The following is an 18,872-nucleotide window of genomic DNA, read 5'->3' on the forward strand; positions in this document are numbered from 1 at the left end:
GTTGATTTTATATATTTCTTTAATAAAGAGATTAGATAGAGACTGGCCTCTGTGTAAGGTTATTGGTGCTCTGCAGCCAGGGTCCTGACAAATACTGACAAGCTGAAACATGTCCAGAGAGGAGTGACCAAGGTGATCAAAGATCTGGAAACTAAGCCTTGCAAGGAATAACTTAGGGAGATAGGTACGTATATTCTGGAGAAGACTGAAAAGTGACATGAGAGCTATCTTTAAGCCCCTCATTTACGGAATGCCTTGCCAGTAGCCCCTCATTTATGGAATGCCTTGCCAGTTGAAACTTGAACTATCCGAGACCTACTTGCCTTTCGGAAAGCCTGCAAAACCTTGCTCTTCCAACAAGCTTTCGATGGGTGAAAAACTCGGGGCTATGTCTGTTTTTATTGTTGTTTTTATTGTTATTTTAAAGCTAAGTGTAATGTTTTAATCTATTTCTGTAAACCGCTCCGAGCCAAACTGGGAGTAGCGTTATACAAGTCTAATAAATAAATAAATAAATAAATAAATAAGCATACAAACGGATGCCACATATTATATAGCTCAAGTTTGTTTTCAGGAAAAAGAGCACAAACTGAATTCAAATTACAAGAATAGTATTCCACCTAAAGAATGGAGGCTGGTAGACTCTCTATCTTTGAAGGTATTTAAAAAGAGGTCGATTGTGCATCTTTCAAGAGTGCTTAGTATTACACTTGAAACAAAACAAACAATGGTTACTAAAATAAGGTATCTTTAAGCTTTAAGATACTGACTTTCTTTTGTAAACCATGGTAAAATTGAACTATAGTTAGTGAAAGCAAGTTGTTTGCTATAGTTTAACTTTAACATTGGAAAGTGGTTTATAAAAAAGAGACATATCGTACATACTCGAGTATAAGCCGACCCAAATATAAGCTGAGGCATCCAATTTACCACAAAAAACTGAGAAATTTTATTGACTCGAGTATAAGCCTCCTCCAACCCCCTTCATTCTGCCTTCATGCAGGGAAAGCACAATCAAAGCACCCCCAACAGATGGCCATTCAGCCATAAATAATAATAATAATAATAATAATAATAATAATAATAATAATAATAATTAAAAAAGCCGGAAAAAGTTACAGAGAATGAATATGTCAAGCTACTCTGGGACTTCCGAATTCAGACGGACAAAGTTCTGGAACACAGTTGTGGAAAAGAAAAAAGTTTGGATCATTGATGTCGCCATCTCAGGTGACAGTCGCATTAATGAAAAACAACAGGAAAAACTCAGTCGCTATCAGGACCTCAAGACTGAACTTCAAAGACTCTGGCAGAAACCAGTGCAGGTGGTCCCGGTGGTGATGGGCACACTGGGTGCCATGCCAAAAGATCTCAGATGGCATTTGGAAACAATAGACATTGACAAAATTACGATCTGCCAACTGCAAAAGGCCACCTTACTGGGATCTGCACGCATCATCCGAAAATACATCACTCAGTCCTAAACACTTGGGAAGTGTTCGACTTGTGATTTTGTGATACAAAATCCAGCATACCTATCTTGTTTGCTGTGTCATACAACGTCATTGGTTTCAATAATAATAATAATAATAATAATAATAATAATAATAATAATAATAATAAAGTTGGAAGGGACTATCTAGTCCTGTGGTTCCCAACCTTTGGGCCTCCGGGTGTTTTGGACTTCAGCTCCCATAGTTCCTAACAGCTGGTAAGCTGGCTGGGACTTCTGGGAATTAAAGTCCAAAACACATGGAGGCCCAAAGGTTGGGAACTACTGATGTAGTCCAAGGACCTTCTGCCTTCATGCAACAAAAGCACAATCAAAGCACCCCCAACAGATGACCATCCAGCCTCGACAATAACAATAATAACAACAGAGTTGGAAGAGACCACATAGTCCAATCCCCTTCTGCCTTCATGCAGCAAATGTATAATCAAAGCACTCCTGACAGATGGCCATCCAGCCTCAACAATACAACAACAACAACAACAACAACAACAGCTGGAAAAGACCTCTTGGCCATCTAGTTCAACCCCCTTCTGCCTTCATGCAGCAAAAGCACTGCTGTTATCGAGACTTCTGCTCAGGTGAGGGGGCAGAGTCTCCAGCCTTGCCTCTGCCTCCACAGCCTCCTCCTCTGCTGTGTCCTCTGCTCACGGCCTGCCTACCTGACTTCCAGACTGCAGTAGAAGCCCAGAAGTCAAGCAGGCAGACAGGCCGCAATGAGCGGTAGGCCTCCTTGCCACAAGCTGAGGCCTCAACCTCGCCACGAATGGAGGCCTCAGCCTTACTGCAAATGGAGGCCTCGGCCTCACTGTGAGCGAAGAATGAGCGGAATCAACAGACAAGGAGGCTGCAAAGGCAAGGACGGGGACTCCGCTGCCTCACCGGGGCAGAAGACTCGGTAACAGCAGTGGCGGCCCGCCCCGGCTTATGCCTTCACTCAAATATAAGCTGAGTCCCCCAAAAGGGCTGAAAAACTCAGCTTATATTCAAGTATATACGGTACTTTCAAACTCATTGACATGCCTGCACCAGAGGATGGGGGAACATGTGAGTCCAAGGCTTGCACAGCTTTCTCTTTGTAATACTAAAGGACATAAATGTAGCAACTGAGTTCCTAAACAGTAAGGAAACAGTAAAGGACCAATCCTGACATTTAGATTTTAAAAAGTTCTTACATTTAATCCTTGGGTGAACATAGCTTTATTGCACACTGCAGGAATGGTTGTCACCATCACCATAGAAAGTAATCGAGGAAGTGGAATAAACTCTGTAGTTTTAAAAGCATTGGAAATTTCTGGCTGTGCCTCGTAGATCTGAAAATTTAGAGGAAGAAACTATTTTTAAAACAATGAGACTAAATGAGACTATGAACGTTATAACCAATTCAACTGGAAACAGTATCAACATCATTATTATAATTTAGACATCAAAGTCAACATGAAAAGAAGGAAAATAAAAAATTACAAGGATGACAGCACACATTTCAGATTACATTTTTTATTACTTTTATCACAAGACACTTTCAGGTCCCATTTTAACCTGAACAGCAGTGTATGAATGACAAATTCAGCAATAATTTGGCTCCACACTGTCTGTGCAACACTGTGAAGAGAGGATCTGGGCTGACTGAACCCAGCAAATCAAAACTCAGAAGCAGTGTCAGGGAAAGCAATGTAACAAACATTGAGGTCTGTTTCACTAACGAAGCAATAGCATTTTGATTTGAGAGAGATAAGGAAGAGAAGGTAGTTAGAGAAATAGAACTGATTGAGGGTTTAGGAATGCTGATTGATTGAGCGATCAGGGTTCAATATAGTAATTACATGTGTCTTAAGAAACTTGGAATTCTTTATTTGTATCACTTTCTTTGTTCTCATTAGCTTGGTGGAAAGCTGAACACTCTAACCATAATTAACCCATCTCAACAATACAGCTCCATAGAAGAGGGGTCACCCTGAGGCCCAAGTAGGGAATAGGTGGGAACAAGGGGAGGATGACTGACAGGTTCCTAGGGTTGGAGCTATGGGACCAGCTGGAAAAGGGGATACATCACAAACATCTATGTTCAAAAGCTATACTCCAAATTTGGCAAAAATATTGAAACACACACACACATATATATATGTGTGGGAAAGGCTTCTTATAAGGCTTTTTAAAAAACCTGCCAGACCTTTGTTGAAGTATAAAAATCTATTTCTGATCAACTGCACTCTCACCAAACCTAACTAAATATTTATAAATCTTTGTCAAAAAAGAGAAGTTTTTTGTTAATTGACTGTCTTAGACCCTATTTCCACCCAGTCACTTTTGAGATTTTAAGAGCATCATCCATAAAGTCTCATAATCTCTGATAACCAAAGGAAAGAAACAAATACAATACATCAATAGCATCCTTCAATTCAGCAGGAGCATTGTTTTCCTATCATCTCTTTTTCTTTTAAAAATACCTTTTAAAAAGTTCTTTCATTAAAAGGATTTCATTTTAATAATTAATCAAGAGAAAGCCATTGTCTAGATTAGAAGATATGCATGATCATGGCAGAATATAAATCAATGCTCACCTAATTTATCTCACACTGGATTAAATAAAAACATATCAGCAGCAGATTTTTGACACTAGCAATACTCACCATTAGTTCAATTTATATTAGCTAGATAATATTAAGTCCAAAAACATATCAGCCACATAACTGTTTCTTTAGCAACCTACACAGGAGAGCCCTGGTGCAGATGCAATGGAAGAGTTCAGTAAATATACTGTCCACTATTTAATCACCTGTTTTCTTTAATACTGTACTCTTTCTGAAGCAGTCAGAGCAGATAGCAGCAACTAAGTAAAGGAAAAGGGTACAAAAAAGTAATTGCTCAACTATCACGTTCTTGATTACTGTTCAGTGTGCAAAATGTTTACATTCCACATAAATGGTATTAATTGGCTTAGGATAGTATGTCAATGTGAACCTTCTCTGGAGAGGATTGTGCCCACCTCACTTATTCATGCACAACTGAAACAGAGATTGGACCACTGATATGAGGATCACTGTATGGGGCTGCCTTCAAAAGCGGTGCAAAAATGACAACTAGTGCAAAATGCAGTAGTTTAAATATCAGTATACATGGGCAGCAGGATAATATGTAACACTGCTCATTCCTGATACAGAAGAGCAAACATAAAGGTTCAGATAAAGTAAGTTAATTTAATTATAAGGATCGTAATTATAGCAGAAATGTTGGTAGCAGCACTTCCTATGTACAAATAGAACAGTTTATATAAAAATCATACCTTTCTCAATAATTTCATGTTGTCCAGCCATGCTGTTTTTAGTCTGGGAACAAAAGAATACTGGGACTCCTTAAAGTATCTGTTCAGTAAATCTGGGCACACTTTGAAAATGTTCATCATAAGATCAGCCACCATCTCATCCTCCACAGCAGTCTTCAGACTCAAGAGAAAGCGTAGGAGCACTAAGTTCCCTCCTCTAATAAAGGCAGATTTTGAGAGAAAAATCATTATTGTAGTATCAGTTAGTTTAGAGTCATAACAACAGCTGGCATCTACTGCAGTCACATGAGCTAAAGTGCTAAGATGTTTTACTTTTTAAGGATCAGACTCCTTAAGTTTCACATGCTGCTTTTCAAATTTTCCTCCCTTTCAATAGAAACGTATTATGAGGCAAATTGCAGTTTGATAAACAAGATGCCTACATAATGGGTGGGAATTGTGCAGCCCTTTTGATGTTGTTGGGACTACTGCTCCCAGCACTTCTAGTCAGCAGCACCATCCATGGTGATGAATGTTGGGAGTTGAAGTCCAGCAACAGAAGAGGGCTGGACAAGTCTCACCCTTGGCTTAAACCTGACTGTTAGTCCCAGTGAGAGTTACTGAATCCTGTGGAATACAAACTTAATTTCTGACTTTCAAGGTTCCCTTAAATTCGACAGGCTTACTCTAGTTGGGATTAACAACTGGATATAGTCCAGAGTCCAAATTCTTCCTTGGATGTATGCAGCTTGTGATGTCTCATTACAACAAGGGATTACATATAGCAGGCCCTTGGTATCCACTGGGATTTGGTTCCAGGAACCAAAATCAATGGATGATTAAATATTATTATGTGCAATGGCATAGTAAAAGGACATCGCTTATATAAAATGACAGAATAAAGATCTGCTTTTTGGAATTTTGGTTTTAACATTTTTCCAAACTGTGGATAGTTGGATCTGTGTATGCAGAATTCGTAGATAAGGAGGGCCTATTATATACACCTCAGATAACTAAGAAAAAAATAGCTATTTACAAAGAAAAATAAACAGTAACTGCCTTTAGATATAAACAATGAACATTGTTTCTTTTGATTTGAAAGAAATATACCTGTTTCAAATCTGACCCAGTACAATAAAATATTGTACTATTTTATGCCTAACTAGGCATTCCCTAAATGCATTTTTTTCTCAGCTTGCTATTTGATATCCTATTTTTAAGCTTTTCTCTATGAGCAAAAGTGTGTATAGGACAATTTACAATGCACACATACATATACATTGTCACTCTGTAAAGAGGAATCATTCTTTCTCAGAGGGCTACTGCCTGAACATCCAGAATCACAGAAGTGGAGGGCTAGGCTAGGTTGGAATGGACACTATTGGTCACATAGCCTCAACTCCCTGCTAATCAGGAAATCTAAAATATCCTTTACTGGTGCCCAATGAAAACCTAAAAGTTCCCAATGAAGCAGGGTCTATTGCCACTAACAAAATAGCTATCATATCAATTCAGCTCAGAAACACTAGGGAGCAATTTGAGACAAAGAACGAATTGAGGAGGGATGAATGTCTCAATTGTACTGAGGCAAGGGTCTTGATCAGCATTTTTCCCATAAGGGCAATGCATATATAAACACTTCAAGTTAGTTTATCAACCACTCAATTCTTCATATCCATCTCTCAAGAAAATGTTCTACTTTTAATTACATTTCTCTTTACAATACTAAAGGGCAATTATGGCAGTGACACTGTTACTGTTCCTCACATGCACAAGAGTTTATGTAACTATAACAGTTTGCATAGGATAAGTGATTAAATATGTCAGATTGAAATGATATAGCAGTAGGAGAACAAGTAAACACAACCATAAAGGGATATTGCTTAAGGTGGAATTGACAATATTACACCATGATGGAACTACAGAGAGGAAGACATTCAGAAAGATATAAGTAAAATAGCAGTAAGGCTTTCACTTACTAACCGAAAGTTATTGAGAAAATATTTTTTTAACTCAAACCAAAGAGTCCCATGCCCTTTTACAAATCTAACAAAGCAAACAAAATTGCTTTGTGTTGTCGAAGGCTTTCATGGCCGGGATCACAGGGTTGTTGTATGTTTTCCAGGCTGTATGGCCATGTTCTAGAACTATTCTCTCCTGACGTTTCACTCACATCTATGGCAGGCATCCTCAGAGGTTACCTCACAACCTCTGAGGTTACCTCACAACCGCCTGCCATAGATGTGGGCGAAACGTCAGGAGAGAATTCTCTAGAACATGGCCATACAGCCCAGAAAACATACAACAACCCAAAATTGCTTTGGCTTCATATGCAGACCCCAGCCAGTAGCCTGTTCAACACTGTACTATACCCAGTCTCTAGTTCAACAGGACTTCATTTTGTCTTGATGTCCTTTGTGACATATGAAAGCCTGCTTTTGAGACCTGAGAACATACAGACAGTAGCTCCCTTCCAGTTCCACTGAGAGAAGCACCTCTGCAAGTAGAACTTTTGTCTACTGAACTTATGTCCATTCTTTGCTGAGAGAATGAGAAAGAATGGGAGTGGGAGAACAGTTGGGAAGCTTCCAAATCCAATATCTTGAGGATAAGATCAGGTCTTAGAAAGGTTGCTTTTTGAACTACAATTCTAGAGTCAATATAGAACTGAATCCAAAACATTAACCTTTTTAAAGCACTGGATGGGAGTATGATCACAGGCCATCCCTGGACCTCAGTTTGTAAATGGCAAAAAAGTTCTGAAAACCTTACTAACCTTACAAAGGTATTGAAAGTTTGCCTTTATTATGCTGGAAGCCACCCTGAATCCCCTTGGAGAGATAGGGTAGATTACAAATAAAGTATTATTATTATTATTATTATTATTATTATTATTATTATTATTATTATTATTATATTGTATGACACAGCAAACAAGATAGACATGCTGGATTTCATATCACAAAATCACAAGTCGAACACTTCCCAAGTGTCTAGGACTGTGTGATGTATTTTCGGATGATGCGTGCAGATCCCAGTAGGGTGGACTTTTGCAGTTGGCAAATCGTAATTTTGTCAATGTCTATTGTTTCCAAATGCCGTCTGAGATCTTTTGGCATGGCACCCAGTGTGCCCATCACCACCGGGACCACCTGCACTGGTTTCTGCCAGAGTCTTTGAAGTTCAATCTTGAGGTCCCGATAGCGGCTGAGTTTTTCCTGTTGTTTTTCATCAATGCGACTGTCACCTGGGATGGCAGCATCAATGATCCAAACCTTTTTTTTCCCACAACTGTGACGTCTGGTGTGTTGTGTTCCAGAACTTTGTCAGTCTGGATTCGGAAGTCTCACAGTATCTTTGCGTGTTCATTTTCCACAACCTTTGCAGGTTTGTGATCCCACCAGTTCTTTACTGCTGGGAGGTGGTACTTGAGGCATAAGTTCCAATGAATCATTTGGGCCACATAGTTGTGCCTCTGTTTGTAGCCTGTCTGTGCGATTTTCTTATAGCAGCTGAGGATATGATCAATGGTTTCGTCGGTTTCCTTGCAGAGTCTGCATTTTGGGTCATCAGCTGATTTTTCGATCTTGGCCTTAATTGCATTTGTCCTGTTGGCTTGCTCCTGGGCTGCAAGGATCAGGCCTTCTGTCTCCTTCTTCAGTGTCCCATTCGTGAGCTATAGCCAGGTCTTCTCCTTATCAGCTTTTCCTTCAATTTTGTCAAGGAACTTTCCATGCAATGTTTTGTTTTTATTATTATTTTATGTTATTATTATTATTACTATTATTTTTGTTACTATATCATTGCTTTTTCTCTTTATGGAGGGTATATATATATATAGAATACAATATAAGACAAAACAGTACTGCACCAAATTTTGCTTTGAATCTAAGAAAGCTGAAAATAGTAACAAGAAGGAAGAGGAGGAAAGAAAAAGAAGAGATTAAGTACCAGATAACTTGAATACCTTCCAGATGTGCCAAGACTTGGGTCATAAAAATTAATTCCATGCTTCAGAGAGCAGCAGAGATCCATTAAAAAATTATGAACCAGCTCTCTCACAATCACTTTTCCTGCTTCCTCTGGATCTTGCGACGCCTGCACAGAATAGAAAGTTTAAAGAGGGGATTGTTGCTGTAGTCAAATTATTTATATTCACCTTTATTCAGAGATCTCAGGACAATGTATAATAAAAACCAATCTCAAGCCTTAAAACACTATGAATATTTTATAATGATTTTTAAAAGTTATAACATATTAAACAATTTAAAGAATTTAAATGGTTTAATAATAATAATAATAATAATAATAATAATAATAATAATTTTAATTTCTTACTGATCTCTCCTCTTCTACAATGAATTCTAGTAATGTACACAGGAGGTTTCAATTGTCAAAATCAATTAAGTCCCAAACCTTTCATGAATAACTATGTTTTCACTTGGCACCTAAATAACAGAATTACTGGCACCAATTGGGCTTCCAAGAGAAGAGTGCTCTATAACTGGGGTGTGTCTTTGGATGTTAGTACTAATTAATTCAAATGGGGCAGGGTATAAATAAAGCTTCATTCATATATACATTCACAGGTTAAGACCACAGGTCAATGGCAGAGCACTTGCTTTATAGCACAGTCCCTGATTCTATTCTTGGCATTTCCAATTTAAATGAACAGGTGAGAAAACCCTGTCTGAGATAATGGATCCCAGTGTCTCAGGTGCTGATATCAGACAAATTCCCATATTCTTAATGAGGCGATAGAAGACACAAACAAAGATCCTGCTGGATAACATTTGAATGGGCCCAATGGAAAGGCTTTGAATGTAACAGTCATGGCATGACTGATGGAGCCCTCAGACTATAACACACCTGGGAGATCCTTGAATTGGGCAAAACATTTCATCATATTATTATTAACATTTCATCATACTCTGAGGAACAAACGTGTCATGAAATACTCCTCTTAAGTGCAAGGAGACTAGTTTTGAAAGAAGCAGAAGAGAAAAACTCACTGAGTTCCTTTTGTATTTATATGCAAAAGAATTCATATGCTTAAATATACACAACTACTTAAAACCAGACATTGTTTCCCCAAATACGGCACCAATTACATAATAATAATAATAATAATAATAATAATAATAATAATAATAATAATAATAATAATCTTTATTTGTAACTCGCCCTATCTCCCCAAGGGAACTCAGGGCGGTTTCTAACAGAAAAATGGCAAACATTCAGTGTCAAAGATGAACAATAACCAATAAACAACCAAACTACAACCAATAAACAAAACAATATAAAAATTTATGACAACAAAGCAAGATATTCAAATAGTTAAATAAAACATAATTAATCCAAACCAATCAAACATACACCCACATAATAAGGATCTAATAAAGCTAAAATACTTTAAAATTATTAAATAAGGACTGCAGCTCAACAAACCAGGATAACTCAGCCTGTTTCCAGTTGAACATGATGTTCTAGTCCTCCTCCTCTCCATAAGCTAAAGCAAGTAAGTGTGTTTTCTGCTGTTTTTTTAAACGAGGAGGGTGGGAGGCATTTTTACCCTTTGGGGAGGGAGTTCCAGAGGCGAAGATGGAGGGTGATCACGGAGAAGGCCCCCTCTCTTGCTCCCACCAGTCGTGCTTGAGACAGGCGTGGGAGTGAGAGCAGGGCCTCCTTTGCATACTGCAGTGCCCAAGCTGGTTTGTAAACGGGGATGTTGTTTGTCAAATAGTCTGGGCCCAAACTCTTTCGGGTTTCATAGGTAATAACCTATCAGTTTGAAATTTAATACATAAAGCTGGCCTTAGCTGGGTATTCTTTTTTTACTCTTTGGATTAAGAGACAAGGACAACTCTGTCAGATTTGTTGCAAAAAGAGTAAAACAAAAGATGGAAAGGACTTGCTATACCTTCACATCTTCAGTGTCAACATCAGCAATTCCATTCCAGCGGTAGAGTGAAGCAATGTGGTTCAATACTTCTGCAGTAAAAAAACGTACTTTCTGGGTCTTGCTGATATTTTTATTCTGAACAACCTAGGAATAAACAAAATATATGCTCAAATTTCAAGAATAAGAAAAAATTTAAACCAGGTTTTTATTTTTTTTTAAAATCTTGTTCTAGTGCATAACAAAAGTGCTGAAAGATCTCAAGTTACACTTCAGGAATGGCTACAGGAGCCACTTTATGTCACTAAAAAGCGTCATAATATTTATGTATTGAAGGAAATATCTCAAAGAATATGAAAAAGACACATATTGTGGTTCATCTTTGTTTGGCTACGTCTATTTTGCTCTCCTGTGGTAAGTTTTTAAGCTTTGATTTACTGTACTTTGATTTATGCATATGCAAACATTAACAATGTTTTCCGGAAAGGGAAACATTCTCATCTTAGCTTCTAAACACTGCTGTTTTGATGACAGATTTGTATCTATTTATATTTTTCTGGACTATTTCCTACTTGTAGAATAGACAGACAGACATTGCTGGCAGCTGACATCATTGACCACATTAGAAGATCAACAGTGGAATGAACATTTATGTTCTTAGTTTTTAAGCTATCATAACAATTTGCTGTTTCTGCTACAACAGACTAACATATTATTTATACTTATTGAAAATGCATTCTTTTGAAGTTCTAAAGAGAGGCCATGGAAGAATTTACTTTCAAACACATCATAAACAATTAAATGCAATACCTTCATTATTCTTTTCCCCTCACCATGCAAAGAATGTTTATATACTATATTTAATACTACATAAAAGTGGGTGCTTGCAACACTAGTGTCTTTGTTGTCTAAAAACTCAGCATAAACAAATGTTAGGTTCCAGTCTTTAAAGCATTTTTAATCAGACAATCCATAGTAGAAATGCTGACAAACACTAAAATGAAGCAAAACATCAAGCAATTGGTAACTGGATATTGTTTTGAAAAACCACAACAAAACAATTTGAAGCACTTAAAGAAAACATTACGGATAAAGCCATTTCAAGAGTGTACCTTAGAAGCCAATGTGGAAAGCAGAAGACTAATTGTAGAAATTCGATCTTCCTTTAAGCCAGTTCTGAAAATATCTGGAATAAAATCTTTAACCCATTTCAAAATGTTAAAATCATAATTGGAAAAGAGTAAGCATTTTAAAAATAACGTCTCCTTCACTGAACATTATCACTGGTATATTAAAATATGTTGCAGTCTACAAGGGAAATTAAAAGTGAATAAACATAAATACAAAAATAATACTATGATCTGATTTTATAATGAATTGTCTATAAAATGCCTATAACTCCTGGGGAGAACCTTTTCCTCTATAACTTGCTCTAGTTTAACCTTCCATAACACTGTCCAAAATGGATTACAATGCCCATTATATCCATACAGAATAATCAACAAGTAGCATAATAAATACTTTAATATAAAGTATATGGAATGCACCAAGATGGCAAAATTTGCTCTCTTCCTAAAGCCCACATCTATGAACTAAAACCTACACTGTCTTCCAATTAGCCTGAACATTGGGAAAGCCCTCTTGAATTGTTCTTCTCCAGAATGAACAACAGAGTGTCTCATTCATTACACACCATATCTCCTATGCATTTCATCCTTGCATCTTTCATTCACTATCAATGTAAATAGTAACTAAATCTTCAGAAGGCTTCAACAATTTTCTTCCATTATACACTTTGCCGAGACAAATCCCAGGCAAATGAATCTGCACAGCCCCAAAGTTTCTGTCAGTGAATCCTAAAACCTTTAATGTCCCAAATAAGCAGAATACTGGAAAGAGTGAAAAATACCTTTTAGCTCCAGAACATTGACAAGGATTGTGTTATCACCAGCAATCAAAAAAGAAAGAGCATATTGGATATATGCCATACGGACATCAGGTTTGCCCTACACAAATGTTGAGACAATATAGGATAAAATTAGTAACTCATAATTGTCTTAAAATGCAGTCCTAAATACATCAATACAGATCACAGCAGTCTATTGATGCAAATAATTATTCATGTATTCCTTGTATATGTTTAATAAAGTGGCCATTCACTGTCTCCTGAGTGGTGATATGAATATGTATAAAAAGTTAACACAAGGAAAATACTAGTTCCTTCTTGACTCCAGCCTATGTTATTTCTGTACCAGCAGTTTTTTTGCCATGGGCATATTTAAGTATGCATCACTGCAAAGTGCACACTAATGATCAGTTAGTTGTGCTTTCAAATCTACTGTCAACTTTGGTGACCTATTAAATTCATATTTACTTGGGCAAAGAATGCTCAGAGGTAGTTTTGCCAGATTCTTCTTCTGAAATATATCTTACAAGTTACAGTAATCATTAGTGGTCTCCCATCCAAGTACTAAGCAGGAAAATACTCCATAAATTTAGGAAAATTATACTATATAAGTTTGTGGTATCAATCAAAAAGAAATGTAGAATATTTGTCCATTTTCATTTTAGATCTGAAATTGTCACACAGTCCAGGTCAGGTTGGTTATACAACAGGGCATATATGAAAACATCTGGTGTAATAAAAGTGTCCTGATTGCTAGCTGAACTTTGTCCAATCCAGCTACTGTCTGGAAAAGTAGATTTGAGAAGGTCAAGCCAGGAGATGCTTGCTATTTATTCACACATAACAAAGGAGGCAATGTAGAATTCTAGCCTGTGTTTATTTTCAAGGAAGTGGTGACTACATTTTTTAAAAAGCCCATGAAGCTTAATGTTTTCCCACAAAGTATCAATTAATACTGACAAAAACTATCTAAGGACCTTTGTGATGAAGAACAAACAGAAACAAAATAGATGCCTGGCTTGTTTTCTGCTGCCCTGCAGACTAGGACACGGAACAATGGCTTCAAACTACAGGAAAGGAGATTCCACCTGAACATCAGGAAGAACTTCCTCACTGTGAGAGCTGTTCGACAGTGGAACTCTCTCCCCGGGGCCGTGGTGGAGGCTCCTTCTTTGGAGGCTTTTAAACAGAGGCTGGATGGCCATCTGTCGGGGGTGCTTTGAATGCGATTTCCTGCTTCTTAGCAGGGGGTTGGACTGGATGGCCCATGTGGTCTCTTCCAACTCTACTATTCTATGATTCTATGATTCTCTTGGTGTGCATTGGACATAGAGAAAAATATGATCACCAAGTCATCAGTTTACAAATTTGTAGGTTTCCTCTTACCTTATAATCTCTTTTCTTTACTAAACTAGATAGGAATTTGTTATTGAAATCAAAATGGGTGTAGACATCCCTTGCAGCATCTGGCCCCTGTGTCACCATCGCTGACAGCAAGGTGAGACACAGACGAGTCAGTCTATACAAATACAGCGGGAGAGAAGACATTGTTTAAACAATACACAGGCAAACACACCAGAGAGAAATTAAAAAGTGAGACGTGACAACCAGGAAATGGATGCCACTTTCAGCTAAATGAACTATGGCAGAAGATATACGGGGGGGGGGGGGGGGGGACGGGACGGACGGACATGTATTTTGGGTATTCTTGCTTTCAGAAAACTGGATTAAAATTGCAGACGTGTTTTACATTAAATTACTTTTCCAGGCAAAGTCTCTATTCAATTCTGATTTTCAAAGCTCATTTCAATGTTGTGGCCACCATCACATATTGTGAAACAACCTGCCGCTGCAGCAAATGTTTGGATGCCATTAAATGCAGCTTAAGTCCCCAACTAGAGAAAATTCATTGAATCAATTGATAAACTGCATGTCATCACATATATAAAGCTCACCCTTTGAATGGGTCTTCTCTAGTTGGAACTAGCTATTTGTTTTAGGCCAGGATTGGCAACTGAATTGGGGGCCACTTTTTACCCCCCACATTTCCCCACCAGACCACACAGTATGTTTCTAGGAAACAAGTAGTGAGATATTGTCACTTCCAACAAAAACGAGACATACTTTCCCTACTTCTGATTTTTGTATTATTAATGGTTTTAACATAACAATATGCAATCCTTCAAAATGTGCAATGCTCTCTCTGAATTTTGTAGCTGCAGAATTAAGAAGCAAGTATCCATTCATATCTACTCTCTTTGCAGCTTTCAACATACACAAATAAAATTATATGCAAAAGGAAGTGGAGGAAAAAAATACCAAATTCAATGGTTATTCAGACTGGCATCTGTTTGCCTTCTGACCAAAGCAGGATCTGCTAAGGTCTCATAAGTAGAACAACCCTGAAAACACAACCATCCTAAATCAAATATACTTTCTGTGTTCTTCTAAGATCTCTTCTAAGGTCTAAGGAAGCATGTCACAGGTAAGGGAGCTGTTGTTTCTTGGGGTGTTTAGAGAAAATCTGTTTCAGATTTTGCACCTTTGTCTTACAGCAGACTTACCGATGTCCTTCAGAATACAGAGCAGCATAAATTAATCTCATGTATTTATTGAGCATCTTCTTAACAATGTTCATCCCCACAACGTGAAAATGGGACAGATCGCTTGCTGTTCGCAGCAAAATAATTTCCAGAGCTTGAAAGATTAGGAGCATCTGCAACATTGAAATATTGATTTTTTTTCTTTTTGCAGTAAAAATCGAACAAACGGACAATGTTACTAAAAGGATTTGTGTCACCATCCTAAATAAAATATACTTTACTTCAACATTAGGCAAAGTTGAAAAAATGCAGCATCACATAGATTCCACCCCCTCCTTTAAACTTTAGATCAGAACATTGAATATTAAGTGACCTTTTTGGAAATGAAAGCTCCTGTTGGCATCCAGGACAGAACTGTGGGCTGCAATTGTATGGAATACGACTATAAACAAGCATATCCAGTGTTGAGAAAATGTAACCAAAGTCTTGCAACTGGTATACAATACAAAGAAAGTTAGGTAATAATTGAATAGAACCCCAAAAGATTATAAAGATGAGTAGCATCTGAACAGATACCCAAAAGACAACAATATAAATTTCAGGAGAACTAAAAAGAACTATCAAGTGCCTCACACAGATTCTTAACGTCAACAATCTATTCTAAATTAGATATTTTTTCTTTTATAAAAAAAACAAGCTGTGCCTGGCCACATATTGCTGTGGCTTATGGGAATGCTTTGTTGGCCAGGTACAATAGCAATGAATAGCCTTGGAACCTCAAAGCCAGGCCATTTTCTTCATATGGGAATCCTTGTTTGGTGAGCTGGAATACAATGCTTGGAAGGCTGGGTACTTGTGTTCTAGGGGAATGGTTTTTTGGGCTGCTAGAATTGCAATGAATATCCTCACTAATTCAAAGCCTGGCTGCTTGTTACCTAGGGGAATTTTTCATTTTTCAGCTTCAATAGTACAGAGTGATATCACTGCTTCAGAGCCTGGTTGCCTTCTACCGAGGTTAATCCTTTGTTGGTCTGATTAAATTGCACTAAATAGCCTTGCAGCTTCAATGCCTGGCTGTATTATACCTAGGGGAATCCTTGTTTGGCGAGCTGGAGTAGCACCCTCAATCAAAGAGCTGCTTTGAAGTCTGGCTACTTCCTTTGTTTGGCCAGCTTTAATTGCACTGAATAGTCTTGCAGCTTAAAAGCCTAGCCACTTTCTACATAGGGCATCCTTGCTAGGCCAGGTTGAATGGGACGGAGCAGCTTTGTGGCTTCAAAGCCTGGGGGTCTTTTACCTAGGGGAAATCTTGGTTGGCCAGGTTGAATAGCACTGAATAGCCTTGCCTCTTGCAAGCCTGGCCGCTTTCTACCTTGCAGAATCCTTGGTTGGCCAGGTTGAATAGCATTTGATAGTCTTGGTGTGACAGGTATGAATGCTGCAATTAGGCACCTTGATTAGCATTTAATGGCCTTGCAGCTTCAAAGCCTGGCTGTTTCTAGCCTGGGGAAATTCTTTGTTGGGAGATGTTAGCTGGCCCTGGTTGTTTCCTGTCTGGAAGTTCCCCCAGTGTTGCTCTTTACTTACTGCCTGATTTTGGAGATTATATTGTTCTGTTTGGAGATTATATTATACCACAGTAATTATTATATATTATATTTATAATCTTATATTATCTGCTTAGATCTGGATTATACGAGGCCCCTTCTACACAGCTGTATAAAATCCACACTGAACTGGATTATATGGCAGTGTGGACTTAAGATAATCGAGTTCAAAACAGATACTGTGGATTATGCGCCTTGGCATTCTGGGTTATATAGCTGTGTGGAAGGGCCTTGAGTCTACACTGCCATATAATCCAGTTCAAATCAGATAATCTGTATTTTATAGGCAGTGTGGATGAGGCCTAAGTGCACTCTGGCTGTCGCCTTGGTGCCATTTTGGCTGAGGGAGTTGCTAGGATACGAAGGGGGCGGGGCCTAAAGGCAGCGGGGGGGGGGGGCTAAAGGTAGCAGGGCCTACCTTTATGACTGGCTGCCGGGGGGAGAAAGGCTTTTCCTCATCCTCTATAATTTGGACTATTTTTCCAGATCTTTTTGGATGACTATAGTCATCAGATTGGATGACTATGTCTTTTGTGGCCAAATTTGGTGTGATTTGGTTCAGTGGTTTTGTTGTTTACTCCATTGGAAAAACACATTATATTTATATATAGATAGATAGATAGTGGAATACACTTCCCAAGTACACATTTGATTGTATGTGACCAAAATACTGACCTCACTTTCAGGACGTCTTTCGCCATCCAGAAGTTTTAAAATTTCTGCACACTCAACAGAAACTTTTACGTATCCCTCTACGACATCATACCGCTCTCCTGATGGTAAACATTTAGCTGACGATACAAATGTTTCTAAACCTGGAAAACGAAGAACGAAGTCTTTTTCATTAAAATTATCAGGTTAATAAATAAAGGTTTTTTTTCATCTACAGATTCATACTTGGCTCTCAATTTAAAGATGATTTCGTTTATCTGGCTTTTACCTTGAATCTATGCTCCACACAAGGCTGAGTGGAGGAAAACGAAAGGGCCTGGGGCTGTTAGGAATGGTGGGAGTTGAAGTCCAAAACACCTGAAGGGAGGAACCAAATTTGCCCTTGACTGACCTACACTGTGGAATAAATGCAGTTTGGCACCGCTTTTGAAGCCATGGCTCAGTGCTATGGAATCCTGGCAGGTCTTTAGCTCTCTCAGCCAAAGAGTGCTGCTTCCTCGCCAACCTGCAGATTCCAGCATTCCATAGCCTTGAGCTATAGCGGTTCAAGCGGTGTGAAACTGCGTTAAACAGGCGGCGCAGATACAGGGCGAAATGCTGCCCCCTCACCCTTGATGGCGGCGCCAGGGGAGCGCAAGAGGGCCTTGAGCCGGGCGCCGGTGAGCTCTTCCTCCTCCTCTTTCGCTGCTTCATTGTCCCGGCGCTGCTTCGGCGGAGGCTCCTGGTGCTGCTGGGCCGCAGCCGAACTTTTCCGCTTGGCGCCCATGGCGAAAACAGCCGTCCACATCGGAACACGCGACTCGTCTTCGCCGGAAGTGGTCTGCCGGCTTGCTCTTCCCTCGGAAACCTGCGACGCGAGGAGGGTTCCTATCTGAACACATGGCTGGTGCTGAGCTGTGGGGAACAGAGTTCGTTCCGCAGCAGATAGACAGAAGATCGAAAGCCGGGGTATTGTAACGTTTCAAAAAACCTTGAGAACTTCAGCTCCCCAAATCCCAGAACAGTGGGCTAGGGAGCGGAGACTTCTGGGAGTTGAAGTCCAAAACACCTATAGGACTACAGTTCGGGAATCACAGACCTCTTCAAACAGACTCCTCGAACAGCTATAGCTCAAGGCCTCCCAACAGATGATTTCCTCAGTCAGGAAGCAGCCAGGCTTTGAATCTGCAAGACTATTCAATGCTAGTGATCAATTGAAACATTCCCACTTGCCTCCAACAGACGAGAGATGGTGGTCCACACCATAGTTACATCTAAAATGGTCTACTGCAATGCATTCTACGTGGGGCTGCCTTTGAAGACAGCTCGGAAACTGCAGTTAGTGCAAAAGTCGGTGGCTATAGGGGAGTACACCATGGCCCTATTAAATCAGCTCCACTGGCTGCCGATGTGTTTTCGGACCCAATTCAAAGTGCAGGCTATTACCTTTACGCTTCAGGTCCAACCTATCTTCGAGACCGCATCTCTTTCTAT

At 39.0% G+C, this 18,872-nt stretch overlaps 1 protein-coding gene across 3 annotated transcripts in view; it reads right to left on the minus strand.

Annotated features, from left to right (window-relative positions):
• The window catches only part of urb1 (URB1 ribosome biogenesis homolog), a 72,999-nt gene extending 54,775 nt beyond the window's left edge, over positions 1-18,224 (minus strand). Inside the window, exons 1-10 of one of the 3 annotated variants that reach the window (XR_010004212.1) lie at positions 18,009-18,224; positions 17,403-17,542; positions 15,142-15,293; positions 13,964-14,096; positions 12,581-12,677; positions 11,784-11,869; positions 10,693-10,818; positions 8,740-8,870; positions 4,794-4,989; positions 2,686-2,823 (exon numbers count right to left, since the gene is read on the minus strand). Coding sequence is in view for 2 of the 3 variants with exons in the window: in XM_008107604.3 (XP_008105811.2) it covers positions 2,686-2,823; positions 4,794-4,989; positions 8,740-8,870; positions 10,693-10,818; positions 11,784-11,869; positions 12,581-12,677; positions 13,964-14,096; positions 15,142-15,293; positions 17,403-17,542; positions 18,009-18,186 (1,377 nt within the window). In the remaining variant the exon portion in view is untranslated. Of the gene's footprint in view, positions 1-2,685; positions 2,824-4,793; positions 4,990-8,723; positions 8,871-10,692; positions 10,819-11,783; positions 11,870-12,580; positions 12,678-13,963; positions 14,097-15,141; positions 15,294-17,402; positions 17,543-18,008 lie in introns of those variants that run through there. The other 2 variants (XM_008107604.3, XM_008107605.3) reach the window with 2 other exon arrangements.
• Between the last annotated feature and the right edge of the window lie 648 nt (positions 18,225-18,872).

Source organism: Anolis carolinensis, chromosome 3 (assembly GCF_035594765.1).
Source record: "Anolis carolinensis isolate JA03-04 chromosome 3, rAnoCar3.1.pri, whole genome shotgun sequence".
NCBI classification, from domain to species: Eukaryota; Metazoa; Chordata; class Lepidosauria; order Squamata; family Dactyloidae; genus Anolis; species Anolis carolinensis.